The 12,870-nt window shown below is 38.6% G+C and overlaps 1 protein-coding gene across 1 annotated transcript; it reads right to left on the bottom strand.

The window, feature by feature from the left end:
- Positions 1-195: 195 nt before the first annotated feature.
- On the bottom strand, positions 196-12,854 carry LOC135474853 (ATPase family AAA domain-containing protein 3-B-like). The gene is made up of 14 exons (XM_064754478.1): positions 12,581-12,854; positions 11,134-11,210; positions 8,845-9,006; positions 8,565-8,634; positions 8,001-8,166; positions 6,847-6,916; positions 5,765-5,920; positions 5,563-5,619; positions 5,109-5,234; positions 4,627-4,751; positions 4,121-4,243; positions 3,013-3,180; positions 2,481-2,589; positions 196-2,157 (listed from the first exon to the last, which is right to left on the bottom strand). Exons 1-14 carry the CDS (start codon positions 12,783-12,785, stop codon positions 1,960-1,962), a joined length of 1,812 nt encoding a protein of 603 aa, XP_064610548.1. The 5' UTR covers positions 12,786-12,854; the 3' UTR covers positions 196-1,959.
- Between the last annotated feature and the right edge of the window lie 16 nt (positions 12,855-12,870).

Below are 12,870 nucleotides of genomic sequence, written 5' to 3'. Positions count from 1 at the left end.
CAAGCGCTTTAACCACTGGTCACAGCCTGCCCCTACTATCTTCTGATATGTGAAATGGTTTTCCGTACAACAGAATTGGCCAGTACAAAGAAATGGGTCAAAAGTGGCCAGTATGTACATATGTTCACACGTGAAACTTTAAAAAAGAAAACCACTAAAGACAAAAACATAACATAAAAGTGATGATTATGATGGACTCTTTCTTTATTTTATCTGTATATATAATTTCTTTCTCACTCATAATTGCTCCAGAAAGAGTTATAAATTTGCCTGTATGTGTAGTTACACATACATGTATCTGTGTACATTAACTCGCTATTGTGAAACATTAAAACCCATGGCATCCAAACAATCAGTTTTATTTGACTACTGCTTAATGCAAGACTCTCCACACTGCACACATCTTACATGGTACCACTCACATCTATCACTGCTTGTGTAAGTGGCATAGGCCTTTAACAGAATGTGACACTCTCCACAATTGCCTGATAGCAGCGGTATCAATAACAAACATTCACTCATGTAACAGAACACACACTGGAATATTTAATGGATTCCAGCTGTACAAAACTGAGAATTGTAACCGAATTTCAGCTTTGTTACTGAGCCATTAACACTATGACACACTGCCAAATTACGAAACTGGTCAAACTGCACCCGACAACTTAATCTATGTAAAGGTCACAGGTCAGTTCACAGTTCTCGCTGTAGCTCACTGACCAAGGAGGTTGCGCTGTCAAATTCAGCGACTACAGCTCAGGGTACATATGCATGTACTGTAGCAAATAAGGGCTGTAGTTTCTCAAGGCTCTGCCCAGTATTATCTCACTCATAAACCTGACTGCTGTCATAAAGGTGAAATATTCTTGAGTACAGCATTAAACCACGATAAAAAATAGTAAAAAATTGATGAATACTGAAAAGATGACGATGTATTAGATATCCACAAATCAAACTACATACAGAACTTGTCCATATCACACTGCCTGACCAATTATATATGCATTAATGGAGAGAATTTTTCACAAGCTGCAGTTTAGAACACTGCAAATGGAATAATTTAACAACACATGCCTGCAACTGTTGATCGAAACTGATTCGTGTGGTGTAGCACGATGGGACAAATCCACTACTTGTTGCAAGTAACATCTTGTCCACACAACCAGTTCAGCCGGGGTTTATCGTGAATAACCACACACGTAATGGAAGCGAATTACTTCCATACATTTTACATATTAAATATTAATATGAAAACAGACCCCATCTTTTGGGCATTACCAGTAGTAACTTAACCATTCTAATTTCACTGTACAGATATCAAGGTCTCTGTAAATGTACATACAACTGAATCCCGAAAGTGGCTACCAGTACAGTGCTGAATAATGTGCCACACAGCCTCCTCTCACTTAACCTTTTGTATTATACCTACATGTACATATAATTCTAAACAACTTCAGACTATGTACCTAGTACCACTGCAAATGGCAGTATCATGCTTAACTTAAATGTCTGTAAAATGATATATTATACACAAGAAAATGCAATAAGCAGTGGATTCTTCTCCCTGAATGCCTGTCGTCATCTAGTCTGCTGTCCACTGTCCAAAAAAAGTCGGATGATGCTGTCAACTGTTATTCTCATTTAAGCACAGTCCTTAATGATAAACACATATGCCATTTTCTTTGAATCCTCTGACAGTGAGGTATCAGACATATCCCTACATAGGCAAAATGAATGACCTTCCGGGGCAAAAATTACAGCTTAACTTTTGCTACCTCTCCCTAAAACAGGTGACCAATGGGCAGCAAAATCAACCACTTTCTTGTGCCTTCAATATTCTGCAATCACTCTGACAAACTATGGCACTTTATGTCTCAAAACACCAGAACCAAACCTCGTATCCTTGCCTGGTGTTAAAACAAATTATTACTGAAGCTAAACCTAACAAAGCACTGATCATCAACTGGCTATTGAGTTAGGAGGCGTGAACGTGGAAGCGTCTTTGGCAGTCTTGAAGTCCTTCAGGTTGCCCAGCAATCTCACATCTTGCTCCTGCTGCCAGCGGACTTTCTTGGAGTGTTGTTTGACGGCGTCAGACACTTTCTCATCGATCATCTCTTCAGTCAAGATTCCATCCTCAGACGCATATGCAGAAGCCTGTAGTTCCAAAAAATTACATATATCAACTGATAGCTGCTTCACTTATCAATCAGTTTGCTGGTTTGTAGCTAACACACAAAACAATATGCATGTTAAAAAACTATTTTGTTGTATTTAAATGATTATTTTCAATTGAACATTTTATCATTTTATGCATTGTGTACCCAAAAATAACATTATTATTGAAGCTTTCATTTAAAATTACTTTAAACGTTTTTCACTTGAACACCATACCTAGTGCATATATCAGCGGAGAGATGTTAACAGACACCACCATAATGTAACTTTGAGCTCTAGCACTGGCGGGCCCAAGAACTTACCTGCCAGGCAACGGCTAACTTTGCGATCTCTCTCCCAGAGAGACCCTCTAGACGGGCAGCTATTTCCCTACACTTGGCACCATAGTCAAACTGTGCAATCTTCAGCCGTCTGTCAACCATGTTAAAAACATTCGCATTATCCTCTTTACATAAATTTTGTAGAAATTTTTCACACAATAATGTCAGTATACATCTGATTTTTTTTCTTGCTTTTTACAATTTAAACTGTTTTTAAGGCTTCCACTTTTAAATAGAAATGCAATAAAATACTTAATCTGATTAGTGGTCACGTTCATGGGAGGAAAATCTAACAGGCAGAATTTAGATTAAACGTGCAGCTTTTGGCAAGAAACTGACAACCCACCCAGGCTTAAAGTTGCTATCCAACTAGCTGGTCTGAACCTTTGGTCTGAGCCTTTCAATATAATTTAGGGCAATTCAGACAATTAGTCAAACAAAGGTGCCAGCCTTATGTTTCCTGAGTAATTATAAAGCAAATGAAAAGATCATTTTGTGTAGCCCAAACTCTTACCTCTTGCCCTCTGTGGCAGGTTTCAAGACATACTTATCGAAGTACAGACGAACCATTCGCTCACGCTCTGATAAATCTGGGGTTGAAAACTCCACCATTTCATCCAGACGATCGTTGATCGCCCAATCAAACTGCTCTGGTTGATTACTGGCTAGTACTAACATAAACCTGAGGGCAGAGGTAAAATGTCATGAGAACATTCACAAGCCAAAAATACAGCTTATGCTTATTCTTTATATTTTCATAGTTTTCTTTTTCATTCTGGGATGACTATATCAGGAGTGACTGATATACACTGTACATTTTCTACTTGTTTTACACCCCATAATCATCCTCAAACAGCAAAAAATGTGCCACTTTCTCTCCCAGTGCAAAAAACATGTTCACAAAAGGTCCATAGGTATCTTATTTTTGGGCCAAATTTTCCAGAGATAAGGAAATCTGTAGCAATGTCTAAAGCTTACTTACTGGACTGTTCGTCGGTTCTGTTTTTGCTTCAAGCTTTCTTACTGGACTGTTCTCCGATTCCACAGTTATCTAAAGCTTACTTATTGGACTGTTCCTCAGTTCTGTTTTTGCTTCAAGCTTTCTTACTGCACTGTTCTCCGATTCCACAGTTAACTAAAGCTTACTTATTGGACTGTTCCTCGGTTCTGTTTTTGCTTCAAGCTTTCTTACTGGACTGTTCTCTGATTCCACAGTTGTCTAAAGCTTACTTATTGGACAGTTCCCCATTTCTGTAGTTATATAGGGTCTAAGGCTTTCTTCTTGGACTATTCCGTTTCTGTAGTTACTTACTGGATTGTTCAACAGTCTAAAACTTACTTATTGGACAGTTCCCCATTTCTGTAGTAGTCTCAAGCTTACTTATTGGGCTGTTCCCCAGTTCTGTTGTAGTCTAAAGCTTACTTATTGGACTGTTCCCCAGTTCTGTACTTGTCTAAAGCTTACTTACTGGATTGTTCCACAGTTTAAAGTTAACTTATTGGACAGTTCCCCATTTCTGTAGTAGTCTCAAGCTTACTTATTGGACTGTTCCCCAGTTCTGTAGTAGTCTCAAGCTTACTTATTGGACTGTTCCCCAGTTCTGTAGTAGTCTCAAGCTTACTTATTGGACTGTTCCCCAGTTCTGTAGAGGAAAGCGTTTAATGTGGCTCTCATATCCTCACTGATCACCTCCGTGCTTCGCTTTCTCAGGAATGCATCTGCTTCATCCACAAATAACAGTACTCTGAAAGAGAGAAGCTCTGTAAATCAGGCAGATCATAAAGACCAACACAGAACACCATGTATATGTAGCACTAAGAAAGCCTATATTGTTTTTGATCCCAATTATCACCAAGTTTCAGAACTGTCGTTGATACATTTTCTTCCATGTACATGTGTATGAGTGTTAAAAACGGCTTTCTGTCTCTGTCACTCCTCACTTAAAGTTCTCATAAAATTCTTAAGAAGCTTCTTGTTTAGTGATGGTTGTGAGGCTCCTGGGTCATTACGCTGCGCTAGCTCGCTAACCGACTGAGCCACGCAGGCCCCTGTGATGGTTGTGTGTTTCAGATAAATAGTAAAATTTTGGATTTTAGCTTCACTCACTGTTTTAAACTTCCTACTTACCCTCTCCTGCTAGCCTGTGCCCAATCAAAGACCTTGTGCATGGCTGTTACCCCTTCCCTGCCCATAGGGGCCACGTCCCCACCTGTCATAATGGCATAATCCATTCCTGAATGCTGCGCAAGACTCTGTGAACCAACAGGAAATCAAAACCACAATGCTACACATTCTTCAAAGGAGAAAAAATCTTTCACCACCCCCAAATTATGAAGAGTGAACAACTCATTTAAACTATTTAATGGCAGATACCAGCTTTCCAGACGTTTCGAGTTCAAACCCTTATCAACAAATGTAAAAGAAAGTCCTCCTTTACCAAGTGACATGTCAAAGATGTTAAGTAACTTTTTAGATCACATATGCTACAACAGAGAGGTTTAAATCTGCATTATATAACTAAGCAATGACAACCATCTCTTCTGTTCGGCCACAACCTACCTCCCATACATGTATTCCAGTGTACAGCAATTCACTGCACTTGCTCTTACCTTTGCAAACATGGTTTTACCAGTTCCTGGAGGGCCATACATTAAAATATTTCTGTAGTAACCCTTATTCTTTTTGGTGTGCCTGGTTGCTATGGCGATATCTCGCAGCCTCTCTTCCAGCTCTGGCTGAGAACATGGACAACATTTATTTCTTTACTGACAGAGGATAACTGCTTTATTAAGTATGTAATTTTGAAGTTTGAAATAAATGCTTCAAAATGAGTTGATAGAAAGCTTGTTTCCAAAACATTCAATAAACTTGCTGCCATAAAATTTACACAAAGATTCAGTCATGAAACATAATTGTCCTTCACTGCAGGACATTTTCTATGCATACTTTTTATAATGTTGTTGTTTACTTTAGACAAACTTGACTGTAACATTCCCACATTCTTTTACTTAATTGGGGTGTAAAAGAAGGTGATCCCGAAATACTACTGTACTCAAATCTTACCTTTAAGATGATTCCAGACAAGGCATCTTGAGGTTGGCTTGACAACCGTTTCGCTGTCTAAAAACACAAAAAGAACAAATTCAAACAACTGTTTATGTTTATATTCTACATCATTGTTAAAATCCATTTATCTACACGATATTTCATTCCAAAGATGTTGATGGTGCTTCATGCACTTCAAGAGTATAATGCGTCTGCATACCTTGATTGGGTGTTTGACAGCTTCAAGGACAGTTAACCTTGAAGTGTCCCTGACAAGGGAAGGTTTACCCAGGCGTGCCTCGATGTACCTTGCCCCGACCCCTGTCCCGTACTTGGCTGCGTATACACCAATAGCCAGTAGAGTCAAACCTCCTGCCTGAAACATTACAGTTTTGTGTTATACATGTAGCATTCAATTCACACATCTCCTGGAAAATCAGCTGAAATTTCTTCTACTCGCTGATCCCCATTGGTAAACTGATCAGTTTTGGCCATTTTGGTTAAACAGTAGAGGCTCTGAAAATCCTGATTTGCCCTGAGTCAGCCGAAATTGGCTGATGAGATAAAAATTTTCATCCGTCATTATTTCATTAGACGTATTTCATAAGATAACATAATCTTTTCAATAGTTTATGTCCTCGATTTATTTAACAGAATGGTAACGAAAAGAGACTCATCAAAAGGAAGAAATTCCAGAAGATTCTTCGTTCACAGACACAAACAACACTATTCTTTGATCTGATTTGTTTGGAATTTTTCATACAATACTCAGGAGTATGGGAGTTTAATGACTGCATAAAGGATTATGGTTGGAGAATACCAGGACCCACAAGTGTTTGACAAACCACCTGACATAATAAACTTTGCACAGATATTTGAATCTCATCTCTAATTCAGCTTTTAATCTTTCTTCCAGGATAAGGTAGTGAAAAAGGGCAATTTTTAAATATGAAAATTAATGCACAAACCTACCTTCAAATTCTTGATAAATACTAAATGAAAGCAAAACTTTTGCACAAAAATTTCTTTGTCTGACCAGGGTTCAATACCATACTTGAGAATATGGCACTTCTATAACATCAGTCAGGGTTAAAAAAGAAAAGATTCACAAAAACTGTTCTCTGCCATGATAACACTGACTCAAAGCTATAGCCCAACAAGTGCATGAAGATCTGGATTCAAACTCACCACCTCATTGGTCTGCGCCAAGAGAAATGTTTTACCCACATGAGATTCTCTGTGCACATATAGTGGGTTCTAAAGACAGAACAGCTTAGAATGGTGTCCAATCACGTGACTTACAGTTGCAGTGACTTTGTCCCAGTCTGAAATGAAGGTCTGAAAGCCGGAGCCAAGCACTGAGCCTGCTGTCCTGAAGGATAAACAGACAATGGGCACTGAGTGATGTCAAATCTTACAGCTACCTCAAGCTAAAGGTTATACACTGGATCCATACATGTATTAGACCACAGACAGTGCTTGTTCTGACATATTAGAGGAATGTTACCTGATTCGGACAGCGTTATTTTATAACTTCTCTGAAGTTCAAATGTTCCCCAACCTTAAAGTAAAAGAAAGCTAAAATGTGAAGTAGCACCATACCAACAAATGAAAACTATGTGTAAAAATACTTTCACTGATTTTTTCAGATTTTCTTTAAAAAGTGTTGAAAGGCATTCAAATATCCGAATAGTAAGTTGAGTTTTATGAGCCATATGGACCGTATTTAGGAACTCTGATGTCACATCACCTTTTTACGTGATGTTCACCAGACAGAAGGAATTTTTGGGAATCTTTTAATCATGAGTGAAAAGGGTTATTCCAACGTTCAGTGTCATTATTAGAGATGGAAAAACTCCCTGTGACGTCAGAGTTCCTAAACTCTGATAGTATGGTCCATGAAGCCCACCTTAGAATTCAAATGTTTGAATGCCTTTAACTCTCCTCTCCAAAATCTAAAAAAATAAATGAATGTATATTTCTGCATAGTTTTAAGTGGTCTATTTAGTGATGCATACTTCTATTTTTATACCTCAAGGTCTTTTCCTCCAACAAAATCATTTCAGTCTTCAAACTACTATGAATTATGTTACTGAATTTGTGGAGGATATTTATTTTTTCCCCTTAAGATGTAAATATTTATATTCTGTCTTGCAGAAAACATACATTTAGCATTTTTCTGGATGCATGTACTGTATACAAGTCATTAAGCTGATATATATATACACATATATATTAGTTATTCACAAAATTAAAAGGGAACAAAATGAATTGTGATTGGCTTTAGCGTTGTTTCTATGTCTTTTTCATACAGTAGGCAATCAATAATGCTTCAACAATCAAATATACAAATATTCAACAATTCATAGAGAACAGGGAATGCTTTGAGATCAGTTTGTTTTAAACCGCTGACTTTTGAACACAGAACCCTGTCTGTTAAAGATAGTGTCTCTTACTTAATGGACTCCAGGATTGTTTGTCGATGTTCCGCGGCCTTGAGGCGGATTTGTTCTCGGATTAGGTCCTGGTTCTCACGATCCACCTGAGCCTTCCCTCGTAACTCGGCTTCAATTCGCTTCATCTTATTCTTATGCTTCAAGTCTGCTTCATATTCCATTGTGGCTAAAAAGAAAAATTAAATAAATAAAAAATAAATAAAAACAAATATACTAGAAAAGCACAAACTGTACATATCTTACAGGGAGTGTAATATTCTCAAAAAATAAATTTTCAAACATGAGGACAGAAAAGCTTCTTCAAAGTGACAAAAAGTATGAAGATTGCTTGTAGTTTTTTAGTCAAAACTTTGCTCTGTTTGAATCCTATTCTCTGTTTACACTGCCACTGTTTTGCCTACATGCACCTTCTGTCTTTTAGATTTTATCACTGCACATCAGATACTGTATAAAATAGTCTGCAATCCTCTGCATGTAATAACTGTAATCAAGTGAATTATTGTTCATGCTAACAACTACAGAGCCACAAGGGATCTATGCCCTCTGAGTGGTTAATGAACTCACATTTGCGCATCTGTTCTTGTTTGGCGACAGATTCCTCCTGTTTTCTGAGCTGTTCTTCCTGCATCCTAGCCTAAATGAGAAGAACAATCTGTCACACAATGACTAAGCAAACAGCCTGTTTACTTATTTTATAAGAGTTATTATTAAAACCATCTACCAGAACTTTTTTTGTACTTATGTGTGGAGGAAACAAGGCAGAGCTCGGAAGAATTTACCACATGTGTCAACAATGCAATGCAAATGCTCCAACCAGCAAAGGGAGATAATCAAGCAAACTAACCTGCTGTATGAGCTGGTCATCATATCGTTTCCGTGCCAACTGATCTTGATACTGCGCCCTCTGCTGATGTTGTTTAGTTTCCTCTGCCAGTGTTTTTCTCTTCTCTTCCTGGGCAGCACGGACTTGCTCCACCTTGAGCTGTTCCATATGAGCTTCATATTCCTGAAATCAGCGTAAATTATTTATTTACTTAATTCACTGGTGTTTTACGCCGTACTCAAGAATATTTCACTTCTATGATGGCACCCAACCTTATGGCGGGAGGAAATCTGGCTCAAGAAACCCACGACCATCTCTGGTTTCAGCATAAATTATACTTTTATAATATATATAAGTCATATTGCTTAACAGGATTTTCTAATTTGCATAGAAGTGATATTAAAATCTTCTAAAATATATGAAAAACTTTATTATATTAGGCATATGTGGTTCAGTTTGGGTAAGATAAGGTGAAACTTAGATTTGGTAGCAAAGTTACCAAAAAGCTCAACCTGTAGGAGACACGAATGCTAAACTTCAGCTCAATACATAAAGTACTGCAATTGTGAATTTGGTAATTTACAGTAATTAAAATGTACACACTGAATAAACCATGGAATACACCCCATTCCCCCCGTACCTTGTTTTATTGTGCTCTACATATGGGTGCAAACCCTGACCTCAATACCTGCAAGATAGCACCCATACGATTTTGTTTAACATTTCTTTTCCCTGATGCTCAGGGTATGACATTAGCTACGCTTGTACTTTGTATAGGTGAGCTAAAAATTCCTGTAGTAGCACTGAATCGAGCAGATTTGCTAGAAAGATGCCCAAGTGTCACAATACAGCAACATCTGGGGTTATACCTTATCAGTGTGTTGTAGGGTGACATCAAGCAGAAAATCTCCCCTCTCATACCAGCATCTCGGGAGAGGTGTGCAGGATGAGAGGAAATCTTTGAGTACACAAGGCCGCGGCCTTGCGGGTCACATTACATATTCATCATGCAGTCAGCTGATAACATGCTTCTTCAAGACTTCTGGTCCATGTGCTACTGTCCTGTATAAACCATGTTCGTCTCAATGACCACGTCTGTTCAACGAAAAATTCTGTTGTCATTGAGTAGGGAGGGAACCATACTGCTGGTTTACTGATCAGGACTACTAGTATCTGACTATCATACACCATGTACAACCTCACAGACCTTCTGTCTATTGCAGATCACCCGTTACCAGTTGGATCCTTGATACCCCAATGCAACAACCACTTTGTAACAGTCCCTGGTATGTTGCTCAATGAGCATAAGCACACTGGTGTGTCTTGTTACAGCTTTTTCTATGAACCTAAGGGAGCTCCATTCGCTTAGAATATTTGTAAAAATATCTCTAAAATCCAAACAGTTCTCGTTATTCAACTTCAACACACCTATGGCAAATAAGTCATCATGTCCGAGTTCGATACAAAGCTCAAGCAGCTTTTCAAAGCCAGAGCTGGCCTCGCTAAATGCATCGCAGCTTGCCTGCTCTGGCAAAGTAAACTCTAGTGACCTATCCAATTTGTTCTACGAAGAGCGCACACCGAGTCTTTCTTGGGAGAGTCAACATGTCCCCTTCAATCAAACTCTCAACACCATGTGGTCTTTGTGCGAGAGTATTAGAGATAAAATTTCCAGCACATGCTTTGCTTGCCCTTCTTTGAGGGTGACAAAGAGAACTTTTTCCGCAGACCTGTGGTCAGTTTAGGGTCTGTGGCAGGTTTTACGTCTATGGTGAAGTGTTTTGAGGCAGCTGTGGCCCTATCAAGGCCAGTAGACATTATTGGAAAATCATCCTTATCAAACCCGTCCAAGTATTTCACACAATTTCATTGCTGGGACTGGCAACCGGGACTGTGTCCGACATAGCTGCTCTACTGTTCTGTACCTTCTTAAAGACATGGTCATTGAGGATAATATATTTTATATAAGACAGTACCACGTGGACTGGAAATCTCAGTGAAGCACATTATCAACTGACCACATGATGAATATGCAATGTGAACCCAAATATGCCGAGGCCATATGGAAAAGAATTCAATTTTTGTACGACATACTGATACTACTCAAATAGCTTCTAATAATTCTTCTCAGTTAATCCCTTTCTCTAAAATATTGCACACATTTTGGGACTGTTAAAACTAACATGTTATTTAATGATTCCTTCATCCTAAATAGCCTGGATAAATAACACAGTTTAGGGTTGAGTTTAATATCACAATTATAGGTGTTGTCATTAGTTTCAAATTTTTCTATCCACTGATTTTTTGTACCTTTATTTTGCCTTGGAATTCCAACTGTTTTGACTGCTCCTGCAGTTTAGTTAATTCCAGTGCGTCTTTCGCGTGTTCTGGAAAGAAAGGGAAAAACGTAAAACATACTCACAATTATATCAAACCAATTAAAAATACACAAATATTTTAATAGGTACAGTTTCATACTGAGTGAGATTCATACAATAGGATTAAAACAAATTAAAAATTGTTGCAATTAAACTTGGAAACACACATACGATCACTGTTACTTGTATTTCAGTATGTTGACTGGTCCATCAAGTTTGAAAATGCTTTACAAATACTTTAAATTCAAATACTCATCAAGACATTAGTTAACATCATACCTTTGCAGCAGCACATCGAGAATGTAGGCCTTCCCCTATCGAAACGAGCTAATATATTAAGTCAAAGTGCCAGCAACTGCATTCTTTTTATGTGTAAAGTATGCACATACTGGGCTACTCAGAGCGATCACAATGGTGAGAGGTTCCCGAGTCACTGTGCTGTGCTAGCACACTGTTAAACCACCAGGCCAAGGAACCCCCCATTAAATAACGTGAAAATTAATATAAAATTCTGCTTAATAAGTCAAAAACGGCATTTTTCTGACAATAAAAATTTATGCACGCTTTGCACATTTTTTTGTTGCTTCACATGCTGTAATTCCCAGTTATTACACTGTAGCTGTAGTATCATCTACTGATGCTCATTTTCTTACACCTTCTCACTTTATCTTTCACGTCTGCTTGCCACTGATACACGCAAGTGTAGCATGCAGATATGCTCAGTCTCAAATCATTTTTTATGTTCATCTGTTAAGAAATGTAATGACGTGTAACGCATTGTGTGATGGGACATTTTCTGAGCAGAGCGATATGGCATGACCATAAACGGACACCTTACATCAGTCAACTCTCCTGCATTATCTTTATGTGCTAAGTGAACACATGGTAACGGGACAGAGCGATTTTTGTCCATACATGTCAAGTTGTCAACTAACGTAAAGAATGCACAAATGGGCATTCTAACAAACATCAAGCGGGCACAAAGTGAGCCTTATGGCTAGTAGGTTTTTTGACCTGCATCCCACACCAAGTCCATCTACAAAATGATCTTGATGGGACGACATGGTCATGTTGTCAGTGGGACTTACTTTCTTTTCTTTCTCTTTTTAATTTCTTTTTACACTGGCTAGTAGTGGAAATTCAACAAGTTAAACTACGTTTGAATTACTGCAATAGTCCGTCCTGTTATGCTGTGTTTTAAAATGCATGAATGACATTGGACATAAAGATCACTCATTGCATCAGAACGTCATTGACTGGCAAGGAACGAAGGAGTCAGTTTGACGTAAGATGAATGTTTGCTACCCAGTGCACCAGATCTTTGCACAATTGCACGTCAGACTGCAGTTATTCAGTGTGGTGTGAACCGTATGACTTACTAGAACTCTCCAACTCTTTAGCGGCCTGTGCAGCTCTTTCGAGGGCGGCTGAATCGAATCTGTAGCCCGATTTGTCTCCGATTTTCGCATCCCCACCTCCTTTCCCATCATCTCCCCCCGAGGGTGGGGGAGGAGGAAGCGGTAACCCGGGTATGTCACCTGCCCCCGGCTGGCCCTTGTTCATGCCAAACAGCCACGACATCATAAAACTATCGTTTTATCCCTAAAAACTGTTTACAACATCGGTGACGGTCAACTATCAAACATTCACCAAACTCACGTGTAGTCCA

The sequence above is a fragment of the Liolophura sinensis genome, chromosome 9 (genome assembly GCF_032854445.1).
Source record: "Liolophura sinensis isolate JHLJ2023 chromosome 9, CUHK_Ljap_v2, whole genome shotgun sequence".
NCBI classification, from domain to species: Eukaryota; Metazoa; Mollusca; class Polyplacophora; order Chitonida; family Chitonidae; genus Liolophura; species Liolophura sinensis.
This window is presented reverse-complemented; position numbering and strand designations above follow the sequence as displayed.

Coding starts and splice junctions, on each gene's coding strand:
- LOC135474853 (XM_064754478.1), bottom strand. CDS start 12,785: ATGATGTCGTGGCTGTTTGGCATGAACAAGGGCCAGCCGGGGGCAGGT. Junction 11,211..12,580: donor TAAAGAGTTGGAGAGTTCTA/GTAAGTCATACG, acceptor CTTTCTTTCCAG/AACACGCGAAAGACGCACTG. Junction 5,921..6,846: donor GGGACAAAGTCACTGCAACT/GTAAGTCACGTG, acceptor GTAATGTTTCAG/GCAGGAGGTTTGACTCTACT.